We start from the raw sequence: 19,678 nt of genomic DNA, 5'->3' as shown, positions 1-19,678 counted from the left end.
GCAGTTATTCAAGATTACTTGTGGATTTGTAATGCAGATCAGAATTGTGTTTCCGGGTAATGGGTACAATTATCAGGGTTATTCATGCCAGTGGTTTGTACAAGCCTTTCTCTAGAATTGGAGGTGTAATTTTCTTGCCCTTGTATATGAACTGATTTTAGGTTTTAATACTTGCAAAAGGATGTTTTTGTTGAGTTAAAAAGAACCTGTTAAAAGATTATTAGTTGGGGAATTTTCCACGAGACCATGCACGTTAAGTCGATTGTAATTTGTAGTATACTTTTTTGAGAGAGATTTGTAAAAAAAAATCCCAAATTACTATAAAGGTAAATCAGTGCCATCTGTAAAAGATTAACTAATCAAACATTGAACTGAATTTAATGGAGGAACAAAGAGAAAATTGAAGAAAAGAAAGAGGGGTCGATACTCCTTCGCCAGATCCCTTAATCATCTTACCAAAAAACCCTAACATAAAAATATATTACAAAATAGATACATGCATGCATGAAGATTGAAACATTAGATGTACCAAAATATAAACCAAATTTATATTAATCCCATAACAGTTGGAATTCACTCTCTAAATTTTGAAGGAGGAAAAATTGCATATCAGAATTCAGAAGTAGCAATAATTTTTTTTTTTTAAATAGTAGCAGCAATAATTCTAATGATACTTGAGTTCCTTAGTTCAACTAAACCATTTTAACAAATACAAGTTAGACAAACCGATTAATGAATATAATTTTGAGGATCTAGAGCATAAAATTAATTAAGTCGCATGTGTTAAGCATCATTAGTGAAGTCAGGTTCATCTTATAGATGAAGACACACCGGAACACGATACTGATATAAAATTTTACACAATACAGAGCTAATAATCTTTTGTGATGATTTTGGCAGACATTATCTCTTCTGGCACAACAGCTTGATGAAACTGTGATAAAACCTCGAGTTCCCACACCTATTCCTGTTTGCAACTGATACAGGCCGGACTGTGCGACTTGGCATTCATGACACTGCTGGTTGATTTTTCTTACACAACCGATTTGAGGCGTGGCTCAAAAAATGAAACAATTGCTCGATGGCCTGGCAAAAGGCACAACTATTACACAGCATAGCATTTGCATTTTGAGGCATCGGACCACTATGAAATGTATGCGTGCAATTGTTGTGCATCGGACCATAGTAACACTATGAAATGTATGTGTTGTTGAGAAAACAGGGAAGATGTCACTAATTGCAGTAACTATGGATTTAATGAATCGCCCTTTTTCTGTGCACCGGAAATATATACAGTAAAAATAAAATACAAAGAAAAAAAGAATCTAGACCTATCATTTAAACAAAGAAACAAGCTGCCAAGCTGGGCATGGTAGAATCATTCATTTATTTCCAATTTTGTACCATGCGTTCTCATAAATTTTTGAGATTTTTATTTTTATTTTGGAAACCTGAATATTTAATTAATTACTGATAATTATCTTCGAACGCTTTCAAATTCGAACTCACTAAGTTTGTTTTATCTTTGCTAGTTTGACTAAAGAACAAATGTGTCAGAATTCAATACAAAAGTTCATGGACTTAATTGTTATTTTGTTATACATGTAGCCGTTTGATTTATTTTATTTTCTTGTAGACCTAAAATTACACGAGCTTGCCTTAGTTCAATTGCTCAAATTTTCTCCATCTTTTATCGAAAATTAATTCCTACTCTCAAAATAAAGCTGGAATTAATAACTTTTAACTGGTAGCAAATTTTATTAAATCAGTGTATGGTATGATTTGAAACATAATGGATTTTAATGAATTATAGATAAGGAGCAAAAAAAAAAATTTGAAGGTTATAAAAAAAATGCTTGTTTGAAACAGAATCATGAGGTGAATTGGAATGAAATTATCTTAATTACAATTGAAGGTCATAAAAAATTGACCTTATAATTACTAAATGATATAACACAAAAGCTCTATATTAATTATGGATGGAAGATTCTGGATTTTGAAGATAAACATTTTGCTTAGAAATTTAGGTAAGATGTATATGTTTTGACTTGAAACGACTGGAAGTACGTAGACCGTCATTTATTGTTTACTTCAGAGTCAACACTCAGGCCAATAGGTGGCAGATCTTCTCTTTGGCACTCATATCGATCCCAAAATTTGTTCTTCAAAATTGTCACCAACAATTGCATTGTGCTGAAGTTTTTTATATATGTATATGATTATTTATTATAGAAAAAATGATAAATATTTTTTTATTATTCAATGTAAATTAATTGCCAGTACAGCTTAACGTAGCTCGATGTAGCTTACTGTGACTTCACCTCTACAAATTAAACGCCAAGTATTTGCATTTTAAAAACAACAATTTTTAATCTTTTTTTTTTTTTTTTATTGAGAGGATCATATTGGATGCAATTGCGCAACAACTAAACCTTGGTTGACTCTTACCTCCAAAATTTCCAGGTTGGGGGACGGTTGGAAGAAAGCAATTATTTGGCTCATTTCCCATGCACAGAGTTATGACTTGTAAGCACCTAACTATTTACTATCTGACTTCCATAAATAAATAAATAAATATATATATATATATATATATATATATATATAGGGTCTGTCTAAATTGCTGCTGGCAGCATTTCGGCAGAGGTGCTGCCGGGACTATATTTAGCCGTGTGATGTCCAAAAAACAAATCCAAACCGTTAGATGTTTAATCTATATTATAATCTACTTGGAGACCAAATTTTACATTTTTTGGAATTTTTTTACTATATATTAAGTTGGTTTGAAAACCGCTGATTTCAGTAAATTTCTGCAGCATTGAAATCAGCGGTTTTCAAACCAGCTTAATATATAGTAAAAAAATTCCAAAAAATGTAAAATTTGGTCTCCAAGTAGATTATAATATAGATTAAACATCTAACGGTTTAGATTTGTCGTTTGAACATCAAAAAATAGAAAAAACAGTGGCAGCACTGCCGGCAGCAAATTAGCCACAGCCTATATATATATATATATGAGATGAGCTACGGTGAACTATAAAACGCGTTTATACTCCACGCAATATTTTCATTTTCAAAGTTCAAATAGCCGATTCGAATCTTCCAACATGTTCTTCATAATAAAATATGCTTGGAAACTAAATTTTACATTTTTTTAGAATTTTTTTTACTATTTATTAAGCTACTTTGAAATTCTGAAAATCCGGATGAACAGTAAAAACAGTAAAAATTTCTGGACCACCGGATCGGCGATTTTTAAAATGACTTAATAAATAATAAAAAAATTCAAAAAAATGTAAAATTTGGTCTCCAAGCATATTTCAATATGGAGATCATGTTGAGCGGTTCGGATCAGGTGTTTGAATTTTCAAAATAGAAATTTTTTACCATGAATTAAAAAACCTCTTTTACTCTATAACTCTCACCATAGCTCATCTCTCTTTCTCTCTCTCTCTATATATATATATATATATTTACTATAACTTGCACCAACCAACTGTTTCCTTTGAACTTCTCACATATATAATCTTGAATCTTCTGAGTCCTGAGCACCGCATGCTAAGCTAAACATAACGATCTCCTCCAACAGGCCACTGTTTGTGTCGCATGCAATGTTTATAATGAAAGCATGCTTTACAGTAGCATTTGCACTTCTTCTCTTGGCAGGAGAGGTAAGCAATAGCATTTCATTCACCAGAGGAAGTGCACTTACTGATCAGAAAAACTTGCTTGGTCGCCAGTATGGAGGCGGGTTAGGGCATGGGATTTACAGTAGAGGGTTTAGACATGATTTTGGCCATAGTGGATTAGGAGGTGAGCCTAGTGGTGATTTGGTTAGAGGTGGTGGTAGCAGGGTTGGAAGTGGAGGTGGAATTGGTGGCAGTGAGGGGATTGGCGGTGGGGCAGGTGGTGGAGGAGCCGGGGGTGGATTTGATCGTGCAGGAGCAGGACGTGGCGGTGGGTTTGGTGGAGGAGTTGGAAAAGGTGGTGGTGCAGTTCATGGAGGTGGGATTGGAGCTGGAGGTGGAATAGGTGGTGGTGGTGGAGGTGGGCTTGGGGCTGGAGATGGAATAGGTGGTGGTGGTGGCGGTGGATTTGGTGGTGGCGGTGGTGGAGAAGCAGGTGGTACTGGTGGAGGGTTTGGAGCTGGTGGGGGCATGGGAGGAGGAGCAGGTGGTGGTGGGTTTGGAGGAGGTGGAGGCACTGGAGGAGGTTTTGGTGCTGGTGGTGGTTTCGGATTTGGTGGAGGGGTTGGTGCCGGTGGTGGTTTCAGTGGAGGCGGCGGTGGAGGGTTTGGTGGCGGTGGCGGTGCAGGGTTTGGAGGTGGAGCTGGGTTTGGCGCTGGTGGTGGTGGTCTAGGATGAGAGAAAAGCAGCTGTGTCACTGTGATATATATTTCTCATTTTGTTTACAAATCTCATGTGTTTGTGAAGTTTTTACCTATCAGTGTTGGTTCTTCCGGTCTTCCCGCCAGTGGTGTTAATATTTAAAAGAGAAGTTATTTCGTGAATTTTGTGCTACGAATATATAAATGGCGAACTCCAAAAAGAATGGATACCTTGACAGTGAACCTCATTATGATACTAATAAATGTGTTAAACAAAATTTCCAATTTGAATTGGGGTGTTTCGGCCAACTCTGCAATTTGTTTTTTCTTCCCATTGATTGCAAAAAATATATATCCAGGCTCCCAAGATATATAGGAATTCAGGCAATATAGCAAGCACAGTATATTACAAAATATAAATTCACAAGAAACAGAAAAAGAAGTGAACTCCTTCAATTACAAGCTCAACAACAAAAAGACAAAAAAAAAGAAAAGAAAAAGGAAACTACTGTTTACAGAGGGTGAAGAGAAGCCGAAAGAACTTCTGTATTTCAGTAACTAGTATGCAAATTTCTCACAGGTATGATAAGCAAGCAGTAGAGGTTTAAGTTGAACTATAACACAATAACCTTTTTGTCTTTGCGGAATGGCGAAAGGAGAGAAAAGGACTTTGACACTGCAAAAATACATGATTTTATTAATTTAGTATTATCTCAGAGAAACAGATGATTTTTTTAGAGAATTCTAAAGTTGAGATATTATAAATCTACAAACTAGAAAATGGCTCACCTTTGGTATCATCTTGAGTGATAAGATTCTTCAGCAAATGAGCTGAAATAGGAAAAACAAAATAATTCAGATAAAATTAACTTTTGATCACAAGTGTAAAAACAATATTTTATTTTAAAAGGAAAAGGTAAAAACTATTATTTATTTTTAAAAACACAAGAAAAAAAATTACTTCAAACAGGAAAGACACCTCAATTGATACATTTTTAGCAATCTTTCTTACTGATATATTGTTCCCCAATTTCTGTTCAGTTGAGACGCTTAATTCAAATGTCCAAACTGAATTGCATTGATATTTTCATGTACTTCTTTTGGTTTTTCTTATTGGTGTATCTAACCAAGTGTAATGGAAATTATTCAAGTACCATCATGTGAGGAATTAACAACATCATCCACTGAGGATGCATCTGACTCAGCATGACCTCCCTCCCCACCATGGCTCTTTCTTCCAAATTTCAGAAGCTTCCGGAAACCTCCTTTTGTCTCCTTTCCTTTTGTTTTCTCTACTATAGTTTCCTGGTTCAGGGTCTGGTCCAAGAAGATCGGGTCCAAGGAACTCGCAGGGACCGGCATCTGGATGCTCTCGATTTGAGCTGGTGTGTTGGATTTGAGTGTTGTGAAAACTGGGTGCACTTCATCCATGGAGCTTAATCGGGCCATTGGAGCTTGGTAGGGTCTTTCGACAGGGGTATGAATTTCAGTATTTGGAGCATTAGCAGAAAGCTCTTCTCTTTTAACCACCTGTTGAAAAATAAATTAGAAGATGTCTTACATTTTTTGTAACTAGTTCACGTTTGCCCCTACCAAATCCTTGAAGCATTACAGATACCTCAAAAAATGAGAAATATATCAATATCCTCCATAAAGCATGAAGAAACCCACCTGAGCTAACTTGCTCATAAGTTACCCCAATTACTCCCAATTTATTTTATGGATAATTATAGGGGTTAGTTTGTTCAAGTAAATAGAGAATTGGTTGTGGGTTCTCGGTGACATTCTCTATGTCACACACAGATGTGCATAATATTTTTATATTTTCTTGGGGTATACTAGGATGACCTCCTGCAGTTATTATAAAATAATACCTCGGAAGGACCACGTCTAGCCTCCATGTCACCGCTGATAACCTCACTGACAAGAACAGGTGAAGGTGGAGCCCGCACAGCCACATACCGGTCTTCTGTTGCCTCTTTATCCATCCTCTCTTCTCTCTCATACTCCTCATTTTTCTCAACCTCTGAATGCACTGGTGCCGCCATATAAGACTCTCTTACAGGCAGTACTGGTGTAGGTGCAGCAACCACCTCATTTTCTACAGTAACAACATTCTTCTCTATGACCATTTCACTTTCAACCTTATCCTGCGAAAATACTATGGCATGGGATGGGTTTTCTTTATTATTTTTTAGTTTTAATTCTGGTAGTGTTGCTGATTTGTTCTGATCCAACTGCAATATAGCAGATATTTTCTTGCTCTGAGGTTCCTTGGCACCACTGCTATTCTTGGTTGTTCCAGTAACGCTTCTATTTTTTATAACAGTTGATGCACGGATAGGTTCGGACAGTCTTTTTGGATCACCCGATCCGTTCTTCTCCTTTCTTGTGTCAGAAAGGGACGAAACGGACCGGGTCAGTCCGTTTCCCGACCCGGTTGACTTGGAGGGGGTGGTTTTGGTCACTGCTTTGCGAACAGGTGTGGAATTTGGATCAGCATCAGTGAACTTTGAAGTTTTTTGAGTGGGCTTGGACACAGGTTTGGGTTTGACTTGTTGGGTTGGGTTCGCATTGTTGCTTCTGGCAGCAATTCTCTTTTGCCGCTCTAATTTTAGTGCCTCCAGCCGTTTCATTTGTTCCTCTTCCTGAAATCAGTACAAAATGTATATATTGATTAGCCAATTATTGCAGTCATTCAATTTGTGAATGCTGATTGTTGTAAAGAAAACAATCACAACATTTTATCTTAGTTGGAAAAACTCTAGTTTAAAAGCTTGTAGGGTATGACAATTAATATTGGTACACAAAAAGAAAGAGAACTAAAATGAAAGATGAACAAAGCAACACCATAGACAAGCCAAACAAACCTGTTCTTTTTTCAATTTCTGAAGATCAGCCTTATATGACCTCAAATTCTGGGCCCGCTTCTGGGCCTCGGTGAGTGGGTTTGTCCTTGAGGTGGACCCACCACTCAGCCTCCTAATAAGTGCATCTTTCCTTCTTTTATCCAAAACTCCATCTTGAGATTTTCTCACTTTTTTGTCCTTTTCTGCACTTTTAACCTCTGCTTGTACACTAGGAGAGCTCTCCTCCACCTCTTCAACTTCCACTACTTTCTCTATATGAACTTGGCTCTCATAGTCTATTGCAGGGTCATACCCAGCTGAAACAGGTGCAAATTCACGATCTGGTATCATGGTCATCTCCTCTGGCTCATAGAACACTCGACTCACAGTCTTGGTACCAGAATCACGGGTTTCTTTTGGCAGCTCTGAATCAATATCAATTGTGCCTCGGCTGTCTGGGCCAAAACTGTCATGTGGGCCTGACCTCATTGCCAGCATGAATGACTCGTCATTTACACCATAAGATTTGTGGTTATCTAAATTAGACTGTTTGTACTGACTTTCGGCAAGTGGATCAATGTCATGTCCCATACCAACCATTTGTCTCTCTTGTCCATGGACAATGATATAATCGTCACCTGTACCAGGTCGTCGGTAAATGCGATTCCTGCCTCCTTCAATATCCTTGAACCTGTTATCTGTCATCCCATTTTCACCCGAAAAGAGCATCTCATCATTCGAGGATATTTGCCTAACCCTAGAAGCACTACCATTGACTGAATCAAACCCGGCAGAACTCCTTTCATGACCAAACTCATCGTAATCTCTCCCGGAAGGAAGGAATGGATCAGCAGCATTACCTCCCTTCTCCTTCCTCCTAGACAGTACAGGCTCTCTCTCACTAGAAAACATGTCATTATCATTCACACCTGATTTCTCCTCTGATTTTAAGAGAAAACTTTGGAAGGCCTGCCAATGTCCCGAATCACCCTCCATCTGTGACCCCCCAAAACCTGCGTCTTGAGGCGAATCTTGTGTCTTCCTGCCATGTTTCTCTTTCTTCCTAGAGGACTTCCTGTGCTTCTTGCGGCTTTCCTTTGCATCAGAGTCCGTGCTGTCCTTGTCAGAATATGATCTATCAGATTTACCAGATTCTGAATCTGAACCTGATCCAGATTCACTATCTGACCCAGCGAGTTTCTTGGTGATGTAGTTTAAATTCTTTATCACAACCATGTTAGATTTCTTCTTTTTCTTGCTTCCTTTTTTATTTTTATGGCCCTGAGATGAACCGAGAGCCTCTTGGTCCGACTCTGAGGCAGGGTCAGTATCATCAGGAGATTTACTATCAGAGTCTTTACTGCTTGATTTGGAATGTCTCTTTGTCCTTGAATGGTGGTGGTGCTCTTCAGTTGGAGGGTATGGTGGTGGGTAGTACGAGTGGGCCCCGCCGGGAGGATAGTTTTGGTAATATGGCATGCCTTGCATGGGATAAGGAGGGGGGTAAGGCATTGGCCATGGAGGGTAAAATTGTCCTTGAAATTGTCCTTCAAAATATTCAAATAAGAGTAAAATTAAATTGGATTCAGCATACTACAAAGTGAAATTTAGGTTAGCAATGCTGGCACTTAAATGCTATAACTTTTAAGATTCAATTAATTGGAAAATGAACTCACCAGTTTTTGCAGACCCGTCAGGGTTGCTCAGGTCTGTACCATCCAGATTGGGTTTTGCATGATCTCCAGTAAGTAGAATTGCAGGCATATTAAATGGAGGTAACTCAGATCGCATGGACATGGTGTCAAGTGCCTCCACCTCAACCCATTGACCCGTTTCATGTTTCCTCTTCCACAACTCCATGAACTGTGAACTGGCTTTCCTGTTCATGGCGGCCAATAAAATACATTATCTACCATACACCAAATTCAAAGTTAATATTGCTGTAGTGCTACTATACTGGGGCAAGTGTATCACTGTTATGTATTGTGTGTGGTTTCTATTCTATTCTTTTCTGCGCTTAGTAGAACTTTCATTTGATGGTAGGCATCACTAACATCAAGAAAAAGTACAAATAATCACTTGAATGAAATGGTACAGCTGGCTAAATACCAAAGGGCCCACACTTAACCAAAGAATTTCCAAAGTCGCATTATGATGACGCAACAAAATTTGGATCTGAACCTAGACCTGACAAAAAAGTTGGAAATCAAACAACAAATACCAACCTGGAACTAACCAATCAGAAAACCTGAAACAATGGAACTATAAAAATTACCCAGAACCAATCAACCGAAATCTAGAACAACCCAGAAAAGATATTGGACCCAAACATCTCTTGATATTACACCCATTTGGCTCATTATGGAAATGCTTACAAAAGTCGTGAAGCACCAAAACACTCAGAAAAGAAAACAAGATGAGGTAAAGTCTCCATGTCGAAGCCAGCAGCCACAGCACGTGCAAAAGCCATGCCTTGCTCTTTCCTTAGCACATTCCTCCTCGTCTCTAGCACCTTCAGTAGCTGAACCCTGTCTCAAAATTGAAGCAAATTGGGGTCGAATTGAGCTTCATTGAATCATACAATAGATGGCAATTAGGCTTAGTTACCCAAATTGTTTGGTTAGCGAGTTAAATGTCATTTAAGTTTCAGCTTGGCAGTTGTTAATTACAAACCTCAAACTTAATTCATGCATGGTTACACATTTAAATTTATTTGAGCTTAATTGCACAATTGAGGGTTGATTGAAGCTTTATTGTGCAAGTGGCAGTAAGTTGATGCTTAGCTACATGTGTGCACTGCAGGTGCAAAACAGGGCAATTAAATTGAAGGTTGATTGCAAAATTGAACTTCGACTAAATTTAAGGGCCAGTAGAAGCTCAATTTGGGTTTCTAAGCAGCAGTCACAAGAAAGTTTTAGCAAAACCTGTTGTTTATGATATCTAAGGACCAGTACAAAACTGATCATCCAACCGTTTTGCTACAATACTAGCACAACAAATTAAAAACATAAACAAAAAGATTAGCATACTTTGAATTTTCTTCATGATTTGTGTTTCCATTAGATGCTGCCATTGGCGCTTGCGACCCAGGCTGCCATTAATATAAAAATAAGTAAAATTGAAAAAAATACAATTAGTCTTGAGAGATTAAAAAGACAGACAGGAGCTAATACCTTGTAAATGACAATTGCTTTATCACCATCAGCATTTGCACCTAATCATAAACAGTATAACAATAAAGATATGGCAAAAAGAAGAAAAAATTAAGTTAGTCAAGCAAAACTTAGGATTTACCTTCAGTGAATTCGGCAGATCTTTGTTGGTGGTCGTCGCCCTATAAAATTAGATTCAAAAATAAAGTTACATCAACACAAAAGAGTTTTTTTTCGCATTAACATCTTTGATGATTTCTATTACATTATAAAAAGGGTTGAAATAATAAAATGCAGTAATATATATCGCAAGTTGATTTCTAGAGTCCTTTTATCAAATATTGTAATTATAAGAGCTTTCAAAAAAAAAAAAAAAAAAAATTTACTCACATTGCTTAATCCAACAGTGTCGCTGCTTTGAACAGCAATTGCTTCTTCAATTTGTATTATCTCTGATTCTATTGTTGTGACTCTCTCTAAAATCTCTGGTGTGCTCACAAACCGCACAAACCTACCAAATGCAAAATTAAATAAAGCTGTACATGTATGTGTATGTATGGGATGAACAAATTCATCAGTTTGGTAAGCAGTGAGGTACCAACAACTTTTTTAGGCATGTCATCATAAGAAAAAAGCCTAGAAAAGCAGAATAACCCTACAAAAGTACAGTTGTTGTAGTAAGAAAGAGCCAAACACCCAAGACAAAGTGTACTAACCTCTCAACAGTACCCTTGGTGAACCATGAGGAATCAATTAATGGGTCGGGTTCAAGTGTGATGGAATACCCGCCTTTGGCAATCTGATCCTGTGCCACCTTCAGATGCGCTAGAAACGGGTTCAATAACCCTGATGCTATTTTCTCAGATTTCCCATTTGCATGAATTACCAAATCACACCTGATATATAAATCAAAATTAAAACAAAGAAGTTCATTCTTTTGTGTCAAAAACTTTCATGATCATGATCATGCACATACTAGTACTACCATGCCACCTATTACCAAACAATGAAAGAGTAATTACATAAATAGAATGAGATCTGACCAATGAACTTCTAAATTTTGCAATTGCAATAAAAACCACTCGCATAAAAAGAAAGAAAAAAAAAATAAGCCCTCCTAACAAAGTTATGATCTTTTTAGACTAGCAAATCAGTCAAAATTCATACAAGTATTGATCAAAATAATATAATGTCGACATTGGAATAAGCCCAAAAAATAAGTAAATAAATCTTAAGGAAATATCGGTCTGTTATTCAATCTTGTACTCTAGCTATGAATCATTTTTTTTTTTTTTATAAAAAAAGAGGCATTCAATGATCAATGTTGTTTATTATTAGATAAACTAATGCACTCAAAAGCACGACTAAACGTAATTCAGGAAACAGTTAAAAAAAATCAAAGTTATCATAGATTAAAGCAAGAAAGAATCAGAAACAATGTAGATAGATCCTACTCTTTACCTGGTTCTAGTAGGTGTCAGCTGAAACACAGCCGAATCAAGCCGAACCTCCGATTTCATCTCAATTTACTGGACTTAGGCACAAATCCTTATTTGGGATTTGACGTTTACCCCTCTCTCGCTCTATACACTCTTCCCCCAACTCTCCCCCTTATTTCTCTTCTCTCTTGAATCAGATCTGGCATGTGAGTAAAACTACTTTGCTTCTTTCTTGTGCTAGCAGTGACTCATCACTGAAGTAGATAAAAAAGGACGAAGCTTTTAATTTTGGAGAAAATGCACCGGTTTATGGTGCTCTAGAAAAAAAGAGAAAAAAGTTTATGCTTAATTAGTAAATTATGATAAAAGAAAACAGATAAAAGCAGGGGATGAAACAGGGAACCATAGGTACAGACCTTCTCAGAAGGAACTCATAATGTAGTTGCCAAAAGAAGAGAAGGAGAAGAGGGAGGAGAGAGGTAGAGAGAGAGAATAGAGTAAGGTGGAAGAGAGGAACTCTTTAGTGGAGAATAATGTATTAAAAAAAAATAGAGAGAGACAGTGGCAGCAGAGTGGAGGCGAGTGGAGACTGGAGACAAACGCAAATCTTCTGTCATGAATATAGTCTCTTTCTGTCGCAAGTCGCTGACAAATGGGCCATACCACTAAAAGCAGGCTGTAATTGTAACAAATAATGTGGGTGTCCACTCGTCAGTTAAATGTGAATGCAACATTATTAAAGAATCTGAACACACAAGCCAACTAGGTGGATACAGTCTAGAGAAGTGGAGTTTATAATCCTCTGCAGTTGAGAAAAACAAGATGTATCCATTTTCAAGGTAACCCTATTATTTCACGCGGCGAGACTTGTATCTTTTGTTTAAATATTTGCACTTTAGCTAATATTTTTATTTTATTTTATTGGGAAAATTAACATCAGAAGAAAATGTGGCAAATTTGGAGGAACCTTATGTGAAAAATATGAATGTAATTGAGTTGTAATAAATGGATTAATTCATGTTGATCACAATTTCATAGAGAATTTAGAGGTAGGTTGTATTTGTAAGAGAGAATGATAAAGTCTTCAAAAAATAATTTCAAAATAAATATAGTCTCATTAGTTTATTATTTTGTAGGGGCCACTAATTTTTCATGGAGGCTGTATTTTTTCTAATTCTAAAAACTATATAAACTATATCATTTTTAATCAATTGACAACTTACATGTATTTTATACAGAGAAATTTTATAGCTCTCTCTAGCTAGAGAGATAAAATCTAATTTAGATATTTTAAAATCCAGATTTCATTGTTTATATCTACATATTAAAAAAATAAAAAAAATACTAAAAAGTAATGAATATGATATATTCTCACACCGACATGATCAGAAATAGATTTTACTTTTACAGTTCAGGCCTTGTGTGTCACCGTTTTGTGGCTTAATGGAGAGGATAGAAAACACAATAATATGCTTTGGATTCCGACATGTCAAGCCTGGAAACAGGTAGAGCAAATGGTGTTTTATTTTAATGAATAAAAGGTTAATTATTAGAGTAATGGTATGTTTAGAAACAGTTAATGTAATCAAAAAAGAACAGAAAATATCTACTGACCGGGATATGAGGGAGTCCGCATCATCTGCATTAACTCAAAAGAGCATTTTTGAGTTAATAGATATTGACCGTCTGATTGTAAACAAAGATTATCTGGCTTCCACCTAAAATATAGAGGTCTTTAATATTAGTGTGCATTTAGTTCGCACTAATCTTAAAGAGATCAGACGGTTCATATGCATTAACTCAGAATATTCATTTTTGAGTTAATGCAGAGGATACGTATTCGATCCGAGGATATCAAACATCACGGGTTAAACTTGGATCTAATGATTATGAACTGTTGGCGCAGATATCGAACTGTTGATTTTACATGCCAGAATAAATCGGTTGGGGAGCTTATTAATTGGAATGTTTCTTTTCTTCAACCAGAAATTAATTAATTAATTAATTAATTAGTTATAACTAATGCTATTCTACTATTCTAGTTTTGTGTTCATTCTCAGAAAGTGTTTCTCATTGTCCCACTTTTTCCACTGTTCAAAACTTTTCCACCTCCCATACCCCTCCATTACTATTCCATGTGAGCAGAAGCAGAAATGGAGACGTCCATTGTATTGACTGGGGCCCTTGTGACAGATCATTTATTTGTATTAGGCTATTAGCTAGTGGGGTATGAGGGAATATTGATGGTAAAGATCTTAACAAAGCAGTTTTAGCTTTATGAAGTGCACAAATTATATGTAATGATATGTTTATTTTATAGTTTGTGAGTTGTATGAAGTAAAAATTGTTCTATTAAAATATTTTATTGGAGGATCGATAATCATTTTGTTTCTATAAAGATTGAGTTTTGAACCAATTATATGAATGGTTCTTAAGGTATCTTTGTTTTTATCTAGTCTTTAAGATTTTAAAAATATTATATATCTTTAATATTCTTAAGGTATCTCTGTTAGAAAAAAATTAATAAAAACCTTCATCAGTGATAAAATAGAAAATATGAGAATGGATTTAAATGTTATTCTTAATTAATTTATGATTACACATATGCCAATTAATAAGTTAATATTTGTTAATTAATTTATGGATTTAAATGTTATTCTTAGTTAATATTTGTTAAATTGATAAGTGATGCTACGGATAATAATATTACAGTAATTACATCAATCACTTTGTTTATGGGACGAAATGAGATTTTATTTATTTTTATAATGCTAACATGACGTGGAGATTAATGAAATATTAGTCCATTAAAAGATCTGACCAATTTGATGAAATTGAAAAACTTAGAACTTTAAATGATGTTTTAAAACTTTAATAACCATAATGGTAATAAATAATATTTTAAAGGTTATTTGTACAATTTTATCTGTAATTTTAACTAAATAATCAGTAAATTGTAAAATCCAAGAATTTCTCAGTTTTTTAATGTTTATATTGTAGCATTTATCTTTTACAATCATCTGAAGTGCGCAATTTTTAGCATAAGACTAGAAATAACATTGTTTAAAATCTGCAATCTTTCACACATTTTAGTGTTTATCTTTTAAACAAATTAATTCTGAAAAAGTATGACCGAATGAGTTCAAAATTCTATATATTAAAGAGCGTTCAACTTCAATATCATCATTACAAAAAAAAAAAAAAAAAAGAAGAAGAGAGAATCAATCAGTGCGTGTCTTTAATTGAAACAACCCGCCGCTATCAAGAGAATCAATCAGTGCGTGTGTTTAATTAATTGATTTGATCCCCTTTTGTTCTTGGTTGTTTATTTAGTTTATGCAACTAACGCATTTCTTGTCTATTTAGTTTGCTAAAAAAAAAAAAAAAGTTGATACCAAAAGGTCGGTGAATTATTTTAAGAAAAAAAATATTCGCTTAAGATGAATCATCATGTTGATGTACCTATCTAATAAATTGTATCACGTTTTATTTAGAGCAGAATAAAATTTAGACATGATTTATACTTTTCATATAAAAAGTTAACATGATAATGTACCTATCTATCTAATAAATTGTATCACGTTTTATTTAGAGAAGAATAAAACTTAGACATGATTTATACATTTCATATAAAAAGTTAACACATGATATGATGAATGTACTATGTCTATGTCTATGTGATTTCATTGAAATGTATCTATCCCTAAACAACCATTAGCTTTCCTATTTTAAAATTTAAGTGATTCAACTTTGAGAAAACAACATGAGCTGCTATTCATTATTATGTAATGATACAAATGATCGATCATCGCGTCCAAATAAAGTCTTTGATTTAATATTTTAATGGATAAGTATCAAGTCATATCTTGTAATCCCTTGCTTTTTATCATTTTTTTTTAATATAAAAGTGAGCTCAAAGGCCCACCGATCCCTTGCTTTTTATCATAAGATAAAAAATATCTTACACATACGCTCTCTTTGAATTTATACATTATTTTTGTAGATTATCAATAATAACAACTAGGTAAAAAAATATATCAAATTTAAGATTGGGTAAATTCAAATTTCCCCATCGCACCAATTTGGTTCCTTGTAGGTCTCACTATTGTTACAATATAAAATTAAGTCACAATTTTCTTATGCCCTATTAAATCAAAAAATTAGATTATCTTTTTGAGTTAGGCGACAATTTTTACGAAAAAAAATTATATTGAATCTGAGTTATTATTATTTATTTTTTTCAGAAAAGAAAAGCACTTTCCTCCCTGTTCATATGTTCTAATCACAAAATGGTGTGAGGAAAAATAAATATATGGTAGTAAGAACCTCAAAAAAAAATCTCTTATGCACATTTCTTTTAATTTCCATGTGTTATATATCTAATTGTTTTATGGGGCCGAGTCATTCAAACATTATATTTTGAAATTGTAACCTTTCATACGAAAAATCTCTTATGCGAATTTCTTTTAATTTGCATGTGTTATATATGTAATTGTTTTTCCAGTAATGATATGGAGCCGAGCCATTCAAACATTTGTTGGTCCCAAAGACACCTCGAGGGGAGGGTTGAATAGGTTTTTTAAACTTTTCAATCTAAGTTATAAAGTTCTAGTGTGTCGTATAGTTATTCTTAGCAGAAACTCGAATAACTTGAATTTAAACTAAAATATAAAATAAATAAAGTAAATAGTAGAGTTTAGAGACACTTGACAAGAGTTGTTTACGGAGTTCTGCACTAACGCCTACGTCTCCGGGGCCCGCGACCTTCTAGATGGCGCGCCTTTCTTTACCCAATAAGAAATGTTTTACAAGGTGGAACCGGTGAGCCCTTACAAACTTATGGGAAGTCACACGGCTCGAACAAGAAGCACTAAAGGGTTAAAGACAATCCGATTCGCGAGGACTCAAAGATTGTTAGGTGGGCGCGAGGCTCAAGATAACAAGGGTGAGCACAAAGGCTCGAAGGGTTACAAGGTGTTTGTAGTAAATAAAGATCTCTCACAAATCACTCGGATTATTGAAATTGATTGAGTATGGTGGAGGAGATCTTCGACTGTTGAATGAGTATTGAAGTTTAAGATCTAGCAACCATGGTGGCTCTCTTGTGAATAGAGGAGATGAAGTTTGATGGCTGGAGCACACCCAAGAAATCTAGCATTGGCTTCTATATAAAGGGAGAGAAGCAAATTTAGGTTTATTCTTGTTTCCAAATCTGACGTCTATATTCCAAGGTCTATAGCAATCCATCTGTTAACAAAGTTAATACATATAAGTTGTAGATCTCGGTCTCCTGAGAATTTCAAGCTTTGATTTACTCAAATCGGAGTTCGTATGACCAAACGGTGGCCAAAATACAAAAGGTGCGCAAACTGACGAACCATAACGGTCCTGGCAACGGTCGGCTCTGTTTCAACAAGCAGCTGGAGCAGCTTAACATCGATTTTATGCGGCGTGTTCGGTATTTATTCTGTTATAACGGTCAACAACTGTTCTGGAACTTCAGCACTCTTCAAACAGGCGTATCTTGGTGCTCGAGTGTCCGATTTCGGCATATGACCACTTTTCAGAAAACTTGTGAAGAGTATATGTTGATTTTGAAGTCTTAGCCATCATTTGAGCAGTGATGCAATCAGTTATCTCAAGGATAAATGAAATAGCTTCAACAGTCTTGTTGCATTTCTAAATCTTATGAACCGACACACATCTCAACTCAAGGAAACTGTTAAATGCAATTTATGTATGTTTTGCAAATCTAGTCAAACAGATAAGTCGAGAGCTCCAAAAGCCAACAATATTATATTTGTAAAATTGTAACATTTCATATGAAAAATATTATCTTTAATCCTAATTTCTATGTTTTGAGGAAGCTTGGGCAGTCGAGGTTTTATATCTGAGATAGAGAATATAACTATTTAACTATTTTTTATAATAAAGATAGAAAATAAGCTATGCATTTTTAAATATTCATAATAGATTCTATATTCGAATTTTGAACATGCAACTTTCCATTCAAAGAACATAAAAACTATGTTACGTAATATATGTTGTTGGAAATAATAAACTTAATTATTTGGTCAATTAGTCAAATGGTTAGAGTGAATGTATTTGGGTTTTTTAAATATATTAAATGCTTAAGTTTTCTAGAGTCATGTTGGATTATACAATTCATGCACTTGGTATTTCTGTCGTGTTTAATGACATTATGTTTTAGGATATCTAAAGAGCACCATGTAGCTTATACATTGAGATGTTGTTATAATGTTATTTATAATTTGCAAGAGAGTAAAATAATATTGATACTAAAAATAAAATTTATGTCATAGAGTGTTCTCTTTTTCATTATTAAAATATATTAAGTCCATATCAAATATATATTAACATAAGCAACTAAGAAAAAAGAGGTTTTAGAGGAGAGAATAAACAAGGAAGCTTGAAAGCATTTTTATAAAGGCCTAAGTTACATTTTGTTTTCCAAAATTGCATCCCTAAAAATGCTAAAGGCTAGCTTTGAGATGTTATATATAGAAAATCTCTGCACAATGTCTGTCTGTGATAGTGAAGTCTAAACTTAAGCACTAGTGAAGAACCATACAAGTGAAGTGATTTTCAGATGTTATTGTCTTTTTTTAAGACCAATTAATATATGAACATCAGCTACTAGGTGATCAGAGAATGTCACAATATATATAGTATAATATCTGGTGGCAAGATAAAATGAACATGGATGTTAAAGGGTCCATTTCTATTAGCTGGCTTAGTAGGTAAGAGACCCAATGAACAAGAAAAGTATTAGCACAAGTGTGCATTAAATTCTCAAGTCCTTTTCAGAACAAAATAGAATAAATATATGATATATCCTACCTTTAGTGAACAATTTATGCATGCAATGTTTCTAACTAAATGAAAAACAACTTATTTTGGCTACTTACTGGTCGTTTTCAAGGCTTGTCATGGCCATAATAAATTAGAAAAGAAAAAAGTTCAATTCTATTGGAAAATAGATCTGAAAATATAACATCAAGTGGTATATGTTACGGTTCAGATTTGTATCTTGCTGAGAATCATAACAATGTTAAAATTTTCACTACCCAAAATAAAATAAAAAATAAAAATCTTACAAGTTTCTAATTCAAATTTTAAATTCACCAAATAAAAAAAAAAATACAAGTCATACATACAGTAAAAAAAAAGTATACTTGTTACTTTTTTGTTAATCAAACCAATGCAATGTTTATTAGCTCATTTATAATTATAACTGTTTGCCTTAATTAATTACAGAATATGGCTTTTGATAGAAAAATAGGTTGCATATATAAACAGAGTATGCTTTCAGGCCCATTTCTTTCACAGAATTGTGTTCGACAAAAATGGCACAACAGCCAAGCATGAAGAGACCTTTAAACAAGGACATCTTACCATAAAAGTACGGTTTGATTGGTTGGAGAAATTTAATATACTTTCTTAAATGGTTGGTAGATTTTGTTCATTGTATCAAATTAAGATAGAATTGGGTGAATATGTACAATCAAGTGTGATTAATTTATCAAATTAAGATGGATATTAGCTGTGAATATGTGACAATTTGGCAAGTAGGGTCAGTTTTGGTACAATAGTTGATGTGTTCACTTAAATGTGACCGCTATCAAAAGTCATCAAATATCTTGACTTAAAGCAAACACTGCCACCAGCAATTAATTAAGACAGTATAATTTAAGAAATTTTTATTAGTGAAAAAGAAATAATTGTTAATGGTTTTGAAACTATATTTTTTTTAATATATTTATGTTGATTTATAACAACTTTAATAGTTAATAATTAAGTCTTCTCTGTTAGCAATATATAAATAACATGTGTATGGACGAGACAATGATGAACTCCCATGAGCGCTCAAAAGAAAAAAGTATGACCCAT

The 19,678-nt window shown here is 34.5% G+C and overlaps 1 protein-coding gene across 1 annotated transcript; it reads right to left on the bottom strand.

Annotated features, from left to right (window-relative positions):
* Positions 1–4,679: 4,679 nt before the first annotated feature.
* On the bottom strand, positions 4,680–12,351 carry LOC144576136 (COP1-interacting protein-like protein). Its single transcript, XM_078326412.1, has 14 exons — positions 12,184–12,351; positions 11,790–12,084; positions 11,045–11,224; positions 10,719–10,839; positions 10,471–10,510; positions 10,350–10,390; positions 10,206–10,267; positions 9,552–9,704; positions 8,853–9,055; positions 7,198–8,723; positions 6,202–6,975; positions 5,482–5,857; positions 5,117–5,158; positions 4,680–5,003 (listed from the first exon to the last, which is right to left on the bottom strand). Exons 2-14 carry the CDS (start codon positions 11,846–11,848, stop codon positions 4,942–4,944), a joined length of 3,639 nt encoding a protein of 1,212 aa, XP_078182538.1. The 5' UTR covers positions 11,849–12,084; positions 12,184–12,351; the 3' UTR covers positions 4,680–4,941.
* Positions 12,352–19,678: the final 7,327 nt, after the last annotated feature.

The sequence above is a fragment of the Carex rostrata genome, chromosome 25 (assembly GCF_964058835.1).
Source record: "Carex rostrata chromosome 25, lpCarRost1.2, whole genome shotgun sequence".
Classification (NCBI taxonomy): domain Eukaryota; kingdom Viridiplantae; phylum Streptophyta; class Magnoliopsida; order Poales; family Cyperaceae; genus Carex; species Carex rostrata.
The sequence above is the reverse complement of the archived record's forward strand: the minus strand, read 5'-3'. Positions and strand labels throughout refer to the sequence as shown.

What these genes read in the sequence shown, in the direction of transcription:
- LOC144576136 (XM_078326412.1), bottom strand. Translation starts at nt 11,848, where the DNA reads ATGAAATCGGAGGTTCGGCTTGATTCGGCTGTGTTTCAGCTGACACCT. An exon ending in AAGCAATTGTCATTTACAAG is followed by an intron (nt 10,268 to 10,349) that starts GTATTAGCTCCT and finishes TATTAATGGCAG; the next exon opens with CCTGGGTCGCAAGCGCCAAT. An exon ending in TGACGGGTCTGCAAAAACTG is followed by an intron (nt 8,724 to 8,852) that starts GTGAGTTCATTT and finishes AATATTTTGAAG; the next exon opens with GACAATTTCAAGGACAATTT.